The sequence below is a fragment of the Paramormyrops kingsleyae genome, chromosome 3 (assembly GCF_048594095.1).
Source record: "Paramormyrops kingsleyae isolate MSU_618 chromosome 3, PKINGS_0.4, whole genome shotgun sequence".
NCBI classification, from domain to species: Eukaryota; Metazoa; Chordata; class Actinopteri; order Osteoglossiformes; family Mormyridae; genus Paramormyrops; species Paramormyrops kingsleyae.
This window is the reverse complement of record NC_132799.1, coordinates 28,452,089-28,471,234: the sequence shown is the minus strand read 5'-3', so window position 1 is coordinate 28,471,234 and position 19,146 is coordinate 28,452,089. Positions and strand designations below refer to the sequence as shown.

General features: G+C 45.4%; 1 protein-coding gene across 6 annotated transcripts in view; it reads left to right on the top strand.

Moving 5' to 3' along the window:
• Positions 1 to 19,146, top strand: part of LOC111844331 (glutamate receptor-interacting protein 1-like) — an 81,083-nt gene that overhangs the window by 40,238 nt on the left and 21,699 nt on the right. For 4 of the 6 annotated variants that reach the window (XM_023812700.2, XM_023812698.2, XM_023812699.2 and 1 more), the window contains exon 1: positions 736 to 965. The exons of 1 other annotated variant lie outside the window; for it this stretch is intronic. In XM_023812700.2, coding sequence (XP_023668468.2) covers positions 833 to 965 — 133 coding nt within the window. In that variant the 5' untranslated portion in view covers positions 736 to 832. Of the gene's footprint in view, positions 1 to 735; positions 966 to 15,891; positions 16,243 to 19,146 lie in introns of those variants that run through there. One more of the 6 variants, XM_023812701.2, reaches the window with a different exon arrangement.

Here is a 19,146-nt window from a genome sequence, read left to right as displayed (position 1 = left end):
TGTACCATCAGTGGGTGGACACTTTGATCTGGTTTGATGGATCACTCTGTGGTAGAACTGTCACTGACATCCTCATCTACTTCAATTAGCGCAACCTCCCACTTTTTAAAGATGATAGTGTGGAATCATAGCTGCCGGAGAAAAGCAGACCCAGAAAAGACTCTGTCTAACCTCCCAGGCAAAGAGCTCGTCCCTGGATGTCTGCAGTGTAACTATGTGCCCTGGAATCCTTTTGGCTGGGTTCTGTCCTGGCGCAGTTGGTAGAAAGGAGTCGTATTCCCACCTACATGTGCTTCTGATCTCTGGCTCTCTTGTGTCCTGGCGCTCTCTCCTCTCTCTAAACCCCACCTCTCCCCTTCTGAAGTGGAATGACTAAAGCAGGGAGATGGAACGGGAGAGAGAGGGAGGGAAGGAGGGGGAGTGAGAGAGAGAGAGAGAGAGAGAGAGAGGGAGAGGGAGGTAGAGGGGGCGAAAGGGAAGAGCAGGTTTGCTGGTGACTGCATGGGCAGTAAAAAAAAATAAAAAAACCAAGCCAGCCGTTGCTGGGATTCCTCGTCTCGCGTAGAGCTCCGCTAAACTCCGTATAAAGGAGGGAGGAGCCGTTTGTTTATCCGTACCGCTGTTTCTTGTGTGATGGCTGGCAGAGACAGCCGGTACGAACGGAGCCGGGCTTTGCGACACACGGTTGGGACAGGAAGCTAGCGCGGGGAGGGAGGGAGGGAGTGGGGGGGGGGTTTCAGATACTACGACCAGGCGAAGATACTGCACTTGGCTTGGTGGCGTGAGGTGTTACGCACAGGCACACGAGACGCCGCACTTGCCCCCGCCGGCCATGGACCGTTTCTTGGGCTTCGTCCGGCAGATCAGGTGGTCCAGGCGGCTCAAAGGGAAGAGGTACCGGCCAGAGGAAGAGTATCAGGAGGGCTACGAGGACGTCTATTACTACACATCCGAGCATCTGCACCGTAAGTGGGCGCGATACGGGGTGGGGGGGGGGGGCGGAGGGTGTTCAGGGTGTCCCGAATGCCATGTGTTTGGCTCATTAGACTCACAACAAGGGGGAGGGCAGCAAAGTCCTTGGGTTGGGGGCAGGTGAGCAGCTGGTGTGCAGGACATCAGAGATGGAGGTCGATCGACACGTCCGCAGCTGTGCCACCCTCTCTGTGGACGGCCGGGGACCGTCGCGGATAGTTTGCTCGGCATCTGTACAGACGAGTTTGCGTGTTTCGCCTGTGTTCCAGACAGATGCGTGCGAAAGACGCTAACATAGCGGTATTCTGCTGAGGAACTCGCGCCGTCCTAAATGCAGCTGTGCAGCATGACCAGTGGCTCGTCCTTTCACTCCTTGACGTTAAGATCTGTTTAGCTTTTTTTCCTCTAGTGCTTATTTTGTATGTCCATTTATAAAATGACTTTCCTCTGACTCATGATGAAATGTCTTTGAATTAAATGTTGATCAAATGTTTTTTCCTCATGAAAATACAAAAATATTGCTATATTCCTATTAAAAACACTGGTATGCATTTTGCATATCTGCCACAAATTTGTTTCCTCAGTTTTAGCAATATAGTCGTAATTGATGCTTAATATTTCCACTGATAATTAGTCCTGAGTACAGTTCCTGGACTGAATATTGCCAGTTGACTGAGTGTTTGATGGTGGGATCTAAGCAATGTTGTCCATCAACGTGCCTTGATCAATGTTTCCTTGGGATGACATTCTCAGTGCACTCTCCCGCTGATAGGTACCCTGGGACTGTCACCTGTGGTTGCATGCTGACCCATACTGGTCCTCAGTGACATGTCCCAGTTAGTGCTGTAAAGGCTTTATTGGAGAGCAGCTGAATCATCAAAGCAGTGCTGTAAATAGGGTCTCAATAATTAATTAAAAACCATACTCCAGTATTCTTGTATCATATTTAAATTCTTCTCGGTTAAACTTTGTGTTTTGATGTAATGAACGCAACCTCCCACATCTAAGGACACCATTATTTGGGAGAGACTAAACGCTTTGGTTGTAGGTATGTCTTGTTGAGAGTCTCTGGGCAGCATGACAGACCAACCAGCCTCCAGACTCGCTCACTGACCTCATGGTCGACCCCCTCCAATCTAGAGTGCGACTCTACACTAGTAGGAACCCACAGAATAATCTGATGGACAATGAGTCAGCGGGTGTGTCCTCCTCTCTGGGCAAAAGCGAACGTTTCTCACCTTTCTGCAGAGACCGCCGTGCCATTTTTACCTTTGGCAGAGGATGCAGCTTCAGTAGTAGGATGCAACTTTATGCTCCCAAGACGTGGTGAACAAGGAGTTCTTAGCGAGTTTCTGCTCTGCGAACTGCCATCCCCCCCCCCCCCCCCCTTTGGCTCAGGACTCTGGGAAAGTAAGAGGGCGTACTACCCAAGATTCATGACTCAGCATTCTTTTATGAGGGGGTTACCCCACCATTGCACAAAACTCCTAGGAGTCCTTTTCTCTATGCAATTAAGGCCTAAACACATTTTATATGAAGCAATTTACAGGATATTGCGATATATATGTTCCTTGGGATGTGAACCCACGACCTTTCAGTTGTTAGCGTGATAAGCTACTTGTTCAGCTACAAGATTTGCTAACGGTTAATGCTTGATTCCCTGGAAGAACACTGATCTCCATTAGCATCCGGATGAGATCCATTTAACTTAAAAGGCAACAAACTGAGCCCAGATTTGAAAACTAGAAAAGGGTAATTGTATGGTACATGCATGTAGAAACCTGATTCATACCTGATATACAAAGAGAAAAAGAGCTTGCTGGTTAGATTGGGAGCAGGGCAGAAACTGGTGACGTTCAATATCCAGGGAGGAACTGGTTTTGCTTTTTACTCTGATAGGTTATTGGGCCAGTATGAGTCCCAGTGACACACCAGTATAACTGCAAGCGAATCCGAGCTGACGTTCAAATAAAGCTGTTTTTTAAATTGTATTCAGAATTGTTTCTAATTGCTGTCCAAAAGCCGCTCGCCTCGAACCACTCAGTGTGTAATTATTTACGTGCATAAATCATTTCCATTAGCAGAGCCTGTGCCGTTGTTTAATTACTCTCGGCAGAATAATTCTAAGGTCAATGCTTGTTTTATGTACACAGTTTTAAAAACACAATTCATCAGACAGGCACAGACTTCCTCTTCTCCTGATGTTGCCCACAGCCTTGATTGCCCTCAGCCTCCATTGCCCACAGCCTCCATTGCCCACAGCCTTGGCAGCAGTAAGGTTCAGACGTCAGTGGCACGTCTGTCCCGATGAACACCACTGGCCCTCTTCTTCTCCGTCGTTCATCGCACAGGAGAATGTGCTGCTTTGTAATATCTGCAAAGAGACTTTTGTTGGTCTGGCCAAGGGGTGCAGTTTGGGTTGATCCCATTCAGAGAGCCACAAGAGGCTGCTCTACCTGTTCCTTTTAAGAACTGAACCGAGCACGAAATTCCCAGAGGAGTCCAGTCATTCATGTCTTTGCATTTCCATTCAAGACACTTAAAAATTGCCAATATAAACACCTCACACTGCAAGCTTAAATAATCATCCTAAAATGCTTCATGGATTCTGTGTCACAAGTTGTAACTTCAGGCAAGGATTATTCTTCTGCTAAAGAATCAGGTGCCGGTAGAATCCTGCTAAAGAATCCTAAAAGGTTAGAAGGTGGAATAGTGGTTTAGAGCACAAGCTCAGGATCTGGAGGTTGCCAACTCAAATCAAGGGAATGACCGTCAATTTGCTGCGTTGCATTAGAATGCTTTGTGGGCTAAACTGCTAAACTGTACACAAAGTGTAATGGCCATGAAATGGTAAAGTGACTGTAGGACCTATTGTCTGAACAGTGTCAAAACCAGGAGAGTTAAATGATGACTGATGAGTGTTCGGGCCCAATTTATACACACCCCACCATATGTACGTAACTGTACGGTGTGGCTGCTGTCTGATGTCATTTCCGGAGACCCTGCTGTGGAATTTAGACCTTTGTTCTACAGTTCGGTCCAGTTATTTATACATTGCATTTTAAAACCCCCTCCCCCGCAACTTGAATGTTTTTTCATTGAGTATGTGAAAAATTTGTTTTCCTCTCCTGATATACTGTACTTGTCATGAACCCAAGTTTCACAGGTTGAATGAGGGTTTTAGGGTTCTAAGCCATTTTTTTAATCCATCTTATTGTTCAGAGAACATTTCACTAGATTTCACTGTGTTTCCTGAAAACTTCTCATCTCTGTAATTACAGCAGATATTGTTTTTGCCTTTGTAGCCCAAAGCACTCTAACCAAATAAGGAACTTTATAGACTCTCTTCTTTTATGTGTGTAGTCTAAAGTGTCCCAGAGCTATGTAAATGACGGGGGAGGAGGTGTTTCAGACATAGAGAACTGCTTTGAACTGTAGATTAGAGGAAACAAGATGATCTGCGGGCATTTGTGTTGGTGCTGCAGCGAAAGGCTGATGAGATCTTCCTCAGGAATTTCCTGAGGGAAACACCAAACTTTGAATTAAACTGAAATCCAGTCAAAACCTTTATTATTCTTTCAATTGTTGATGATATTCGTGAAAACAATAATATTCTAACAGTTATTATTTGGGTATAAGAAACGCTTCTCCAGAATCCCTCATCACTTGCATGTATGTGACGGGAAGGCGAGGAGTAGAGAATTTAATGGCTTTTTAATAGCTCTGTGCCATTTAGCTCAAAAACCTTGAGACTCCTTTCCTGCTAATGGCATTGCACTGCTCCCGGAAAAAAAATAGTTTTTCACATTTGGCTTTACGTTACATGACAGTGGCCGCAGATTTCCCAGCTTGATCCAGAGCTCCATGGGAAGTTTTCGTGATTTATAAGCGATCCTCTGAATAGCAGGTCCATGGTGGGGGGGGAGTGAATAAGCATGGTATTTACGCAGGGAGAAAGAGCGTTTGATCTGCTGAGGAGAAGATGGAATGTAAGGCTTGAGTGGAGAGGGTTAATCTGACATGCCTGTGCTCTAGGATCAGAGGAACTGGAGAGACGGAGCATGTTCGAATTTCTGTGGCGGCTTTTAAAAGGCCCTAGAACAGCTGGTGACAGTCACAATGCCAGTTTCCAAAATCATCTATAGGGTGGATTCTATTTCGAGATGGACGATATTATTGCACATATTGAAAAATGTTTAAAAATCCACACACTGCGGTTGAATTAAGTGCAGTCAGCTTTCTTGCTGAAGGTCAGTACGAAACAACTTGCCCACAATAAAGATTTTATTTTTTTACTTAACAAAGTGACTAAGTACACACTTTAAATATGTATTGTGGTAAATAAGTAATATTTAAATTGTAATAGCGTAATAGTACAATTAGCAGTAGCATATTTAAAACAACAGCGCTTAAGCAGACCTGTCTACCGGCAATGCGTCACCCCAGTAATCTGCTGTCCTGGTAACTGGGCAAATTTGCATGAACTCTGCATGGGGAAAATACTGGGGGGGGTCTCACATCAGTGTGAAGGACAGCTACCTTTGCCGTGCGTAAATGTGCCATTGTTTTAGTATTTGTGCCCTCGCTCGCCTTAAACTCTCGTATTTGTATCTGTTGCCTTCTGCAGTCTCTCTGATAATGACTGTCTGTATCAGACATGTCTCTTCAAAAGCAGCCTTGCAAACCCAGAGTTGGAGGCTAAAGATTTGTGGATTTGCCGTTTTTCGTTGCTGCGTCCTTTAGTCAGTTGCTGCAAGCGAGTTTAGTTTAAATTTGCAGGCTCTTACGAAACGGCAACTTAAAAACCGCTAAATAACAGCAGTGGTCTTCTTCGTAACCTGGTTACTCATTTTTTCTGTATAAATTAAGCTGGTATCTGCAGTAATTAGAATCTGTATTTTTTTTTGTAAGACTACATATAGACTAAATTTCTGACTGCATGCAGCCGGATTTTTGGACCCATTAAACAGACATGTGCAATAAAATGGGAGACTATGGTTTCAGAGCAAAGATAATCTCACACCAGCCTGTTGATATTGCAACGATAAATACTGTCTTATCGGCCAAGCGAAGGTCCTGCTGTTGACCCAAATTGTAGGTGGAGCTGAGTAAGTTTGTCATAACAATGTAGTGTTATTTTACTAATTTTGTCTTTCAGGCTACCTGAAAATTAACTCTGTCAAGTACTCATAATACTTGGCCCTTAATTGAGTGGCCATGTACCCATCTCAGTTAAGAATTACCACGGACAATCTATACCTCCAAGACCCAGAGTTAGTCTACATACTGTAGGTATACGTTTAGTCATAATGAGAGGTGATCCTGCTCATTCTGGTCGTTTTGGAAGCTTCTGTTTGCTGTCGGTCATGTTTATGGCGATATTGAAGGTGATCATGAAGCATCTTGTACCGTTCAGCTCAGCAGGACTGTCAGAGCCGAGAACATGGCAGTAGACCTGTACAGGTACAGATATCCGAGACTCAGGCAAAGGTGTGACGTTAATGCCGTTATTCATGAGGGTTTGAGTCTGAACAGTCAGCCATGCTGGCCGTCTCGGTTAATAAAGAGGCAGATCAAGTGGAACATTGCTAATTTGTCATATAGTAATTAAACTAAATCAATTTTCCCTTTTAGGTATGCTTTGTAGTAAACCAATTTATTTTCTCCCTGCAAAAGTACATAATTGTAAGGGCTTTTAAGTTCTCCCATTACTGTCTTAGGACGATGATGACGCACTAGGTTACCTTTTGAACGTCGGTTTGTCAGAGGGTCGTTTGAGTCAGTGTTTGTCACCCAAGTGCTAGCAAACTGCTGTTTGATTGGCATCAGAAATTCTGATTTATTGACCTTCCGTGAGTCAATCCACACGTCTTCTGTAAAAAGCATCCATGACGTATCTAGATGGTCAGGTATTAAGAGTTTTGGTGTTTTAATATGCTTTTAATGAATGGCTTGGAATCTCCAGCTGCTGATGGTCATGGCTTGTCCTCTGATGGAACACAGCGGGCTCTGCTGCGCCGCGGCGAAGCGACAGAGCCTCCGCACTGTGCCTTTACCTCTCAACTGTGATTGGAAGCTGTTGTTCTCGCTCACCTGACAGACATCTCCCAGAGCCTTTATTTATAGCAGCCAGAGCCTGGGCAGACGTGCCGTAGGGTGGAGATGAATGAGTTTAGATAAGCCGCGTAAAGGATAAGACTCTGATGGCGGGATAATGAAACGATGACTGATTGCTCTGGCGGTTCGTTGGAGCCCCTGGTCCTGTTGCTCGTATGAACGTCGCGTGTTGCTTTAGACCCTTCGATGATGCTTAACGCCTTTTACATTGACTGTGTGCTTCTATGACGGACTATCACAAACATCTTCACTATTCAGGAATCTTGTGAGCTGAGTGGCAGCTTGGTCTTCTCAGTGTTTCTTATCGCAGGAATGCTAACCTGGGATGTGTTAGGCGGAGCAGCCAATGGCAACGCGGAGGAGTCCCTGGGACACTGACACACCAGTCGATGAGGCAGTGACGCGCTACGGGATTCAGTGAAGCAGTGATTCATTCTATGGGAGTCACTGAAGCCCCGATGTTCTATCCAGGAGTCATAGTAGTACTGAAGTACTGGAGCACTGTGTTGCTCTTTTCGTTTCACTCCCCCTAACCTGCAGATTTCCTTGGGTAGGACCAGACCCCATCTGCCTTCAGCCATCCATCACCATAGGTCTCAGGGACCGGCTGCTCAGCGATTGAAACAAGTGCGCAATAATTTCATAAGAAGGGACCACCTACACTTCAGAATGAGGTGTTCGTGTTGGTCACCTACAATGCTTCTTCCTGCAGCAGCTCAGAGTAGTCAGTACTGGATGGAACCTCTCTGTCAGTAGCACAGTACAGACTATTGTTGTAGTGCACAACATGTATGTTTCACACATTATATTGATGGTCATTGTCATGGCAGTGCAGGGACAGATACATAAAAGACCAAAATTTGTCTGCTTTGTACCCATGAAGAGTGTCACACCTGTGTTATTGCCTTCTACAGTTAATTACCTTGATTCAGTGGCTGCTTGGAGCCGAATCTGTTAGCTTTCATCACGGCCTGTGCCGCCGAGTGTCTCACTCATTTTGTGCACTCTCTTTGAGCCTTTGGGCTGATCAGGCTTATTGTCAGTATTTCTTTCATTTTCAGTTGTTATCCCTGATTACTGGAGGTCATGCCAGAGTTTCAAGAGCAAGAGATTAACTATAGCGATTGTGAGGCAGAACGCTGTATCTGACGTCTGGTTGGCCGTCAGCATTGATGACTGATTGATATAGTCTCATTGGCAGATACAGTTGCTGAATTCTTCATTCTGTATTCTTATTGGCTGTGGGGGGTCCCTGCATTGAACATGAATAATCACATGTCTGTAAACGAGAAGACTGCATCGCTGCAGTGTTGGCGAGTACTGGAGCAGCACTCCTGTGCTCAGTGGAACAGTAAAGCAGCTTGCATTTTTCCCTGCAGTCGCTGCATTTATCTTCCCCACTTTGCTTGCACTTCAAATACAAGAATTTATAGTAACAAGGATGAATTAGTCATACATCAGAGGCAGGAGCGCTACATGTCCTTTTGTACACTTACTGCCTTACCGCGTCTTTCAGAGGAGGTTAAATGAAACCAAAGATTTACCGTTCGGATCCCTATTAAGTGTCGAATAACATGAGCCAGTAACACTGCTGGAGGAGTCTGCCTGGGCACGAATTGACAAGAAACATCCCAGTGCAGAGAAGCGGCCTCATCGGCACTGTTGCTTGTTGTTGGCTCTTTACTAAAATAGATATTGTCCTCAGTTCAGCAAAAGCCATTACGAAACAAAGGCACCGGTAAGGCAGGTGTTGTTTAAAAATAATAACAAATGCAGAGAGATGCTTATAGGGTTCGGCTTTCGCTCTGGGGTCACGAGGGTACAGGGTGGAGTAGAGGGTGGGGTACAGGGTGGGGTGCAGGGTAGGGTACAGGGTGGGGTGCAGGGTAGGGTAGAGGGTGGGGTGCAGGGTAGGGTAAAGGGTGGGGTGCAGAGAGGGCTGATTTGCAAAGGGATGTGTCATTTGAATATTTAAGTTCTTAACTTAAATATCAGTCATTTTGCCCTATTGTCCCCCTTCAACCCTTTTTTAAAAACTGTTTGTGGGGCCTTTCCCCCCCCAGCCTTTTTTTTTTAGCTCTTTGTTGGGGCTTTTTCTGCCAGCCTTCCATTCTTCCCACCCTGAGTGTTATGCCATTTACAGGCCTGTAGGGGTCAGATGGAAGGCAGAGGTGCCTGTCCCCGGCTCTGCGGTCACATGACAAGGCCTGGCTGGGCTCGAGAGCCACTTGGCTGTCACGCCAATACATGCCGAGTCAAGGGAGAAATAAATGTGAGCTACTTCTGAGGGACCTGGCGGCACTGCATGCAGCAGATCCGGCAGGTGCGCTGCCCTCGTGCAGAGCGCGATCGGCACAGAACCGGTGCCGCATCGGGAAGTCCAAGCCTGCCTGCTTTGGCAGAACTGGGCCGAGAACAATCCACATAGTCTTAGAACTCTACCAGGAGTCACAGGTGCTGCACAGAGGACTTTCACAGGTGCTGCACAGAGGACTTTTGTGAGTGTGTTGAAAAGCCCCCCCTCTTGCCTGCTGTGGTCCCAGTCTGCACTCTGCCGCTGGGGCCTTTACTGGTGCGTGATGATTTACAGCTTCTGAAAAAACCTGCCTTTAGTGGAATTCCAACATGAACACCCTGCACAATTACATCATATACAATATAAATTTTCTTCTACTAGTGGATGCTATAGGGGCAGTATTACTCTACCAGAACTATTACTCTGTGTGAGGATTTGCTCCAGGCAGGACAGGAAGAAGGAATAGGGATGTTCTTTGGCAACAGGAGTGGAGAAGTAATGTACGAAACCGGGGGGAGCAGTGGAAAGCCAGCCATTTCTGTATCAGTACAAGAAGCACAGAAGAGGAAAACTGGCATCTGGCTGTGGAAGAACTGGGTTCGTGTTCGGGGTCAGAGAGGAAAACAGCAGAATCTCACAGGGTTTGTGAAAAAGCCCAGGTGAAGTAAATTACTGCACTTGTCACCTGACACCCTATGTTGGGACGTCCCTAGGTCCCCAGCCTTAAACTCACAATGTCACGCATACAAAGACTCTTCAAGAAACAAAGTTGGAATGTAAAATTTGAATCAATTTCAAATAAGTTTTTCAAGTGCATATATTTTGGGTTTAATCACATTCCAAAGTGTAAGTTTTTTTCCCTGTAGATAAAACTAGACCATTTGACCGAATATTGAGCCACAAATCTGTGTTTTGCAGTCATTGCTGCAAATGACATAGTTCTGTGGGTTCCGTAGACTGTCCCAGTCTGCACCTGTGTACCATTTAAAGTCTTCAGTTTTTCTCTGTTCATTTCCAAAGAGGCAGGTAAGGTCTTATGTACCGTCAATTATAGCTTTCAATCCTAGCTGGTTTAAATATGACCGTTGCCATGTGACGTCAACACAGAAATAATGGCGTTCATCTAGACATAGACCTACCGGTCCGGTCTCCACGGAAACGGCCGGATTCTGCGATGGTGCCTCCTGTTTGAGTTTCCTGAGGGTCAGAGTCCCCGTGGCTGGGCGCTAATGACAGGCCTGCTAAACCCTGTCATCCCTGTGCATTAACAGGGTTAGCTATAACCTGCCCCAGGCTTAAAGTGGGGTCCATAGATTATAGATAGGCAGCCTCCGGAATGACAGCAATGACGGGCTGTGCACACCTGCGGGCTAATCATGACTGACTGACTGTGCAAGCCTCAGCAAGACCGAACATTTGAAACAAGTTTCTTATCATTGATGAAACTAAACTTGTAATATTCAAGTAAGTTAAGTTAGTTAATACATGTAATAAGTACATTGACGACTAGTTAAAATGACCAGCAGATGGCGACACGTGGGATACCATTTATATGAAGTCGCCGGTGCTTATGGAAAAATATATTTGGTTTATAACAAAGTTTACAAACCCTGGTCCGGTCCCAGAACGGACCAGGGAATCCCCAACGCAGAACGTTGGGGATTCTTTGGATGAGTTGGTTTATTAACAAAAATGAACTATGTATTTTATTTTTTACGACTCCTCGCTCCCATAAGAAATAATGTAAACGGTTTAACATGAAATTTTCGTACAGGGTAAACCATACAAACACCCAGATTAGAACATGCCAGTGATTGTTTTGTGTTGCATACAGCACACTTTGGAAATGTACGGAGTCCCGGAACGCACCTGTGCAAAAGAAATTAAATGCTTTTGCTCTTAGGCAAGACAATTAGTAGTTCGCATACGCTTTATTAGAAATCAGATTAATTTTACTGTCTCCAACACCTGCCCACCATTAAAAATATATATATAACTCCGTGTTTGGACTTTGCATGTCCTTTCTGTGTCACCGAGGGGTTTCCATCCGGACTCAAACACAGTCCAAAAACATGCTGAGATTAATTGAAGTTACCATGTTGCGTGTGTGTGTGCGCGCCTTGCGATGGCGCCCCCTCCTGGGTTGTTCCCTGCCTTGCACCCATACCTTCTGGTATAGGCTCTGCATAGGATCGGCGGTTACAGAACATGGATGGATGGCAGCCGTACACACGGACACAGGCTGATCGGCTTGGTCACACTGCTCAGCAGCGACCTCCGCTTGCGTTCCACGTGTGACGCTTTTCTCGCCAGTGTCATGCGGCGTGACTGTGCTGTTTTCGGGCGCGGATAGTTAGCGCCATGTCGCCTCCCTCGCCCAGTAGAGTTTAAAGCCTCACTGCCCCTAAATTGAGAACCTACGGGAGCTTGCTCGTTCTCATATTTTATTTACATGGTTTGAACACTATAATTCATTTACACCATTACCCAAGGACAGGATTTCTTTGATGAGGCTTCGGATTAAAAGTTCAATTAAAATTTGTTTCTGATACACTGTGGGGGTGTAAGTCAAAAGTGCGGTCACTGTAACTTGGACTGCGTTTTGTATGTTCCAGTCGGTTCTTTCACACTTACCTGTGTCTCTCGTGCATACGTCAAGCAGCAGCGCGTGTGCGCCGATCAGCCACCAGATGGCGATGTTACCCAAACGCACGGGAGTCCGTCTCGGTGTAATTTGCCCCAACAGAATAAAGATCAAGCCGACTGCAGTTTCTGTTATGAACATTATCGACTGTCAGCCTGACCCACGAAGAAGGTAATCAAAACTTCTGTGTGCATTTGAGTCGTAATGGAAGGGCAGCAGTGACTGTCATTCTTACTGTTTGTGGCCCCAGTCCTGATGCTTCTGCTGTTCATTCAGACAGACTGCTCCTCTGAGGGAGCTGTTCCCCTGTTCTAAGCAATTCCTTACTGTTCCAAAGCAGCGCTATGGTCTGCTTTCTAAACTGATAGCCTGTGTTTTAAATGGACTCCTTGTTTTCCAAGGCAGTGTCTTGCACTGCATTCCAAACTTACTGCCTTCTTATGAGGTGTTAATGTTCTCAAATCTAAAGTGATGGTCTGTGCATTAAAACAGTGTAATGTTCTGGGTTCTAAAGTGATACCCTACATTCTTAAGCAGTGTAATGTTCTGGGTTCTAGACTGATGTTCTAAAGGAGCACCATATATTATTTAAATAAGATCAGAATTTGGGAAACGATTCGTTGAATAATATGAATTAAGAGCTGGGTCGAATTACTATGGACTGAATCAAAAGTGTGGTCTAAACAGCTATTGGTCTGCTCCTGCACTTCACCTTTTCCACCACAAGGGGCTGGTGACATTAAGCGGTAGGTGCCTGCCACTGCAGCACTAGATGTTAAAGCTGTGCAGATAAGGTCACTGACAGGGCTTTCACCGCAAAAGTGGTGAGGTGGTGCCAGAGACCGAGATGTTTGCGCCGTTATGAAATTAAATGGAACAGCAGAGTGCCAAGGTGAAGGGTAAGACACTAATATTAAAAAATGTACAAGCATTTAATAAAGGGAGACAAAAATATTGAATATAAAACAATTTATGGCTGAATGTAGTCAATGGGCAGCCAAAATATATCTATAAATAAATATTGTGATAAATGACCAACTAAGTATATATTTTGGGGCTCCCAAACATGTGCAGTTCATAAATTTAAGCCATTTTCCCCCTGATGCTTGGGATGGAAAGGAAAATGATGGACAGGTCTCGGTGCTTATGCACTAAATGCAGAGTGCAGGGCACGATGAGGGAGCAACCACTGATTGGCTGATTGCGACTGTCAGCTTGCCACGATAGGCTGCCAGAATCATTAAAAAAAGGTCTTTCAGGAAGTCCACAGAGAGGGATAATGTTGTCCGGCTGCGGTGTAGAGCCCCTCTCGGCACTCCAGACAAATGCAATTTCGCACATCAGTGGTGCAAGGAGCATGATCGGTGGGCTATGGGATGGGGAAGGAATCTGATCGTCTGGATCATCCTTTCATTTTGTAGGATGATGTAGTGCTTATGGTGATTTTTATGTGACGTTTATTTTCTTTTCTTTAAATATTGCAGTTGTAACACCCATTGCAACAATGAACGCTTATTTGCTTATTTTTAAACGTATGCCGTGACCGGCGTTTTGCCCGTACAGCACCTCTTATTGTGCCTTGGAATTAAAAAGGTGCTGTATAGTGGATGTGATTTATCGGTGCTTTGTTGGAGTGCCACTGGTTGGTTCGAACATTTGGGGGGGAAAAATGTAGGCTAGCAATTGAACTGCAAAAAGCGAAGGGGGAGACTTTTGTGTAAAATTTGGGCATAGAGTGAAGTAAATTAATTTTAAGCACAGATAATTTACATTTGATAGGTACTAAGGTAGTTGTGTGCCAGTTTGTCTAAGCAAAGAATTGACATGTTTCGTACTGGAAGCGTGTATCCGTGTCATTTGCCCAAACAGAATGAACACTAAGCCTTGGATGACACTGAAGATTATCGACAGTCTGTCTTCTTCATAGGTCAGCCTCTTTGTTGTAATCTCACCAGTAAGGTTCAGTCCAGACCTCTCGTGGTTTGTTAGGGTTAAAAGCTTCTGCTTTCAGTATTAAAGTTGTACCGTCGTGTCGCAGTGTGATCGGTCTTTCACCGCCCCCCCCGTCCCCCCCTTCACTTTGCCTCCATAGCAACCAATAGAGAGACCCCGTCCTCGGGCGTGAAGTCAGAATAAGGAATGATGTTAATCCTGATGTTAAGCGCCAGTAAAATGGAGATTCACGCCGGTCTTACTCGTCCTCATACCGACTGCACTTTACAGTATAACTGAATAGAACCGTAACTGCATGAACCAGTCATGACATTTCAGCATTTTCTTTTTTTATTTTATTTTTGAGGGGTTCCACGCTGTCTAAATCGCTTATTTTCTGCCTACCAAAAATCACATGCTTTCCCTTGTGCTGGGGGCGGCGCCCGAGGGCAGTGCTGTTACCACAAGCAAGCACACAAACACGCCATGCCGCCCTCAGCATCACCCAGCTGTGGGATTGACTTTGGGTTCACATACCTCTGTAAGGCTGTCGAGACTGGCATTTAACATTAATGCAGAGCCCCAGCAGCGCCTCACCTGGCATTGCGACCCTGTCAGGTCCCTGCCACGCGGCAGGTAATCAGCACGTCTGAGGGCTGAATTATCCTCTGTACGTGTGCATGCGCATAAGCGTACACACTGCCCTCACTGCATGCGCACACTCCTCACACGTATTCACATCAGTTTTTGACACGTATAGTCACAGTTCCTCGTCTTGGAGATAAGTGGTACTGAAATAAGATGGAACTGCAGGATCCCTGTGAAATGACCCTGTAGACTTACAGATTTGTAAATCAGTTAACTGGTTATGGGTGTGTGTGCCCTTTGCGCCCTAGGACAGACCTCAGGGTAAGAGCAACAGCACACTGGCTAAGTCATTATGGATTTCATTGCTTAGCTAGCGTATAATGGGTGTAATGGAATGGGAAGGAGATATTGTACTGTTGGTGGAAATATACTGGGCAAATTCCAGCAGAATTCTTAGCTTTTTTTCAGCTGGGGATTTGGACATTTGAACAAGCATTGGATTCGTGTATTGGCTGGTTTACGTTAAGAAGAGCGGAAGCGCCAGGGGATCTTTTACCGCTAATGCTGTAACGCAGGCCGTTTAAGCCGCGTAAGAATCCGTATGCAGTGCCGTCATATGGTCTGATGGTTTTAACTGAAATTAACTGAAATTTTCTGGACATATGCGGATGTAATCCATCCAGCCGTCCCCCAGTGTGATTGTGATTACATTTGGATGGTAGTATTATTGTGGTTGACATGCGCTAGGCTGAATGATGGTTTGACCTTGTGAACAGTACCGCATGCAACCTAATGTCCATACAAGAAACTAAAAAATTGTTTTTATCATAAAAATGGCCTTAAATAAGTTTGGTAAGAACCCTGTCTACACCTTCAAAATAACAAAGCTATAAAGAATCAACAGTAATTATTAATTATTACCCCGTGATACTGAAGGCAAACACGACAAATGAGAATTACTTGATATTTTCCTGTTTGGAGGGAAAAAAAACATTTTCCTTCACTTGAAAGAACAACGTTCTTTCAAGTGACTCTTGGAATTACGTCAAAATAATGCAACGCCGGCATTTTAATGGAGGACGAAAGAACAGATTAAGTGGATTAATTGTGTTTTGGCCCAAAGAACATGCGGAGGAGCTCAATTTAGCTCCTTTGATGAATTCCCTTGTCATTCGGCATGGGAGCTTATATTAAAATAGGATGCAAAAGCAGTAAATTTAATAAACGCAACATCCCCGCAAAATATTAACCCACTTGGCAGTGCGAGCCGGGTTAGAGTGTCAGCATATAAATGTATGTATATTGCTGCTCTGGTGAGGAAGTTCTCGGGCTCCATCAGACGGCGCGGCGTGAGGAGGCGGCGGGCTCTGGATGCACCGCGCAGCCCGTCGCCTTTAACGCCGGAGACAGTGTGATGTGTCATTACGCCGCACTGATCTGCGCCGAGCGGAAAGGAGGGGGCCGATCGCCGCGCTCCCTGGCTTGATCTCCGCCGGACTCCCGTCGCTGTTTCACCGCTCGGCTCGGGGTCTCGACGCCGCCCGTCCGAAGTGTGCGGTCCGCTGGTATGAGCGAGGAAGCCGGACGCCGGTGCGCCGTTTACCGTCAGACCGGAGCCGCCATCCCCGGCCAGCGACAATGATAGCGCTGTCTTTTAAATGCCGCTGTCAGATACTGCGGAGAGTGAAAAAAGGTACCGTGGCTCTTTTTTAAAATTAATGTCCGTGCTGCGTTTGCATTTCCGCTACCACGATGTCGCCGATACTTTGGCGTCCGGGCGAAGTGGCAGGACGCTTTGTTTCCCAGTAACGCCGGGTTATGGACGATGACCGCATCTTTGCTTTGAGATGCCTGATTTACGTGCCCGCATATTGCCGCCGGCTAAACGACGCACCGAAGCAGGTTTCCGTCCCTCTCCATGCATGCAAAAGCAATGAATATTCATCAGCTGCCAGTGCTGTTGTAGTCTGCCATCCGCAGTGTTGGTGCATTTACACGCACGTACAGTACGGGGGAGTGAATGCTGATCCGTCCATGATGAGCCATCAGCCCCGAGTGGCAGACTTGCAGCCGAAATATTACTCTCTTGCCATCTTGTAACCTTCTGACAATCTGTGCATTGTTAAATTCCCTGCAGGGGTGTGAATTTCTGGGAAATGTGTCGGCGTGTGCGTGCAAATACTGTGTGCCGATCGTTTATGTGCTTGGACACACGTGTCTGGGGAACTGTGAAGTGTATTAGGAAAATGGTAGCCAGGTTTAAGGCTCACCCCAGCTGGGACGGTGAAGCAAGCCAGATGACATCAGGCTGGGAGGAAGAACAGGTGTAACAAAAGCAGCAGGAGGATGAGAATATCAGAACAAAAGACCGACATTTGGACATAAGAAGGGAGGGTAAAATCATGCACAAGAACCAAACAACCATTGGGCACTGGGAGGGTCAGACACCAGGGTATGGGGGGGGTGTCACTGGGGGCAGGAAAAAACTGAGCTCATTCTAATGATTTGGCACCAAAACCAGATGAACAGAGTGAGTTGGCTTGCTACCTAACTCCTCCCAACCGAGGACATCCTACACGAGCTTTGAATTGTTTCGTATGTACAAAACCATTACATTCCGTGAAGTGTCATCAATAAAGTGTGTATTTAAAAAATTTTAAAAGAGGTATGGCTGTTTAATATATACAGAATAATTTTTAAAAATAATGAAAGCAGCTAGATGCAGAGAACTCAAAGCGCTAGATAGTTTGTTCATATTTGCATTCAGTGCCAGGCTTGATGTCATTCGACTTGTCAATATTTTATACATAGAAATGTCTCATTGAGAGCTATTGGCAAATGCCAGGTTCTGAGCTGAATTGGACCAGGGTGGCACTAGATCAGCTTGTGAGGTAATGCGGCTCGTTGCTGGACGTGAAGACGCAGTCTCACATTTCGTCTGTTTGTTTGACAATATCGTTAGTGTTTGCAGCAGTGACTGCGTTAAACAGAATGCAAAGACCCAGCGATGTACAGTATGTATAAATTGCTAAGGTACAGCGCTGTGAAGCCAGTGAGGTCAAACTGAAAACCGACAAAAATAAGCCATTCAGTACACAGTTTTGAAGGCATGGTAACGTATGTCCGGGTCCTGCAGAAGAGGGAGAAGGTTAAGGGTTTGGTTGGTGTCTGATAAGTCTTCTGCAGACTGTAGCCTCAGATTGGGTACCGAGTGCCTTGTCTTTGACAGTCTGAAGTGATGATTTTCAATTTGTGGTGAGATGCCAGCAAGGCACACTAATATGGGAGAGAATGCAGTGCCAGAGCAGGGAACAAGCAAGATACACCTGAACGTTAGCAGCAGAACAGAAATATGTGAAGCTAGGAGGAGACCATGAAACCCAGAGATGCTGTGTATGGGCGCAGGGCCGATGGGACTGAGGCGGAGAGCTTACCTGAGCTTACCATGTTGCTAAGTGGTCGAATCAGGATGGGTGAGAGCAGAACCTCAGAAGCATCCAAGATGGCCGACGTCGATACCGCTCTCTGTTAGCGCGCCGGGCCGTTGGGGTTCTACCTGTTTGCAGCAGCATCAGGATTCTTCCTACATCCCTTTAGCGAGCTCAGGTTCCCATTTGTTCTTCACGCTCTGGTTCTCTCCTCTTTAGCTCTGGATGGTGTTCTCCGCCCGGCAACGTCTGATGTCTGTCTGCCCAGGTCCCATTTATACAGAGATCCTTTCATTTGTTTTCTTAGTCACTCTTCCACCATTTTCATCCTTTTTATTTATCAAAATATCGGCATCGTCGCTATTGATATCGTATGTCAGGGGTCTCAAACTCCAGTCCTGGGGGGCCGGAACCCTACACATTTTTGGGTTTCCCCTCATTTAACACACCTGATTCAGCTCCTTGTGCTAATTACCACACAGCTCTTGAGCTGAATCACTTGTGGTGAAACAGGGAAAGTACTAAGCTACACTGGGCTCCGGCCCCCCAGGACTGGAGTTTGAGACCCCTGTCGTATATCGTATTGATATCGTATCGTCGGTGAGTCCAATGAAAACATCCCCTTTGTTGACAATGTGATTTTTTTTACTGTAGATGGTATACATCCATTCTCCTGTCTACTGATGACATTTGACATCTAATTAACCAATGAAAGGGTGTTTTATGATGTCATCTGTTTAACTAGTAATTATATACCAGTTAACATTTGTATTCATCGTAGTCATTTTGTGGATTGCGTTATGTCAGTAATTTTAACTTAACATTGATAGCTAAATAGCTGGCTAACATCACTGTTAATTGTGAATTAGTTTAGCAAATTAGCAAGAGTATCTTATTGACTCTGATTTCCAGTGCTCACTGAAAGTCTTGGGATCCAAATTTATTGGTCATATAACAAAATCATTAACATTCTTTTGTTTAAAAAAATCCCATTAGAAGCAATCGGTAGTTTTAAGTAAAACATTCTTAAATTTTAGCTCTAAAAGAGCTGTTCTAAATTTTAAAAGTTCATTGACAAGCAGCCTCATTGGGTGCATTTTCATTAGTAACACCTTTGCTATAACATAAAATCCTTTTGTTCAGTATCCCTTTGGGAGCCAGTGACTACA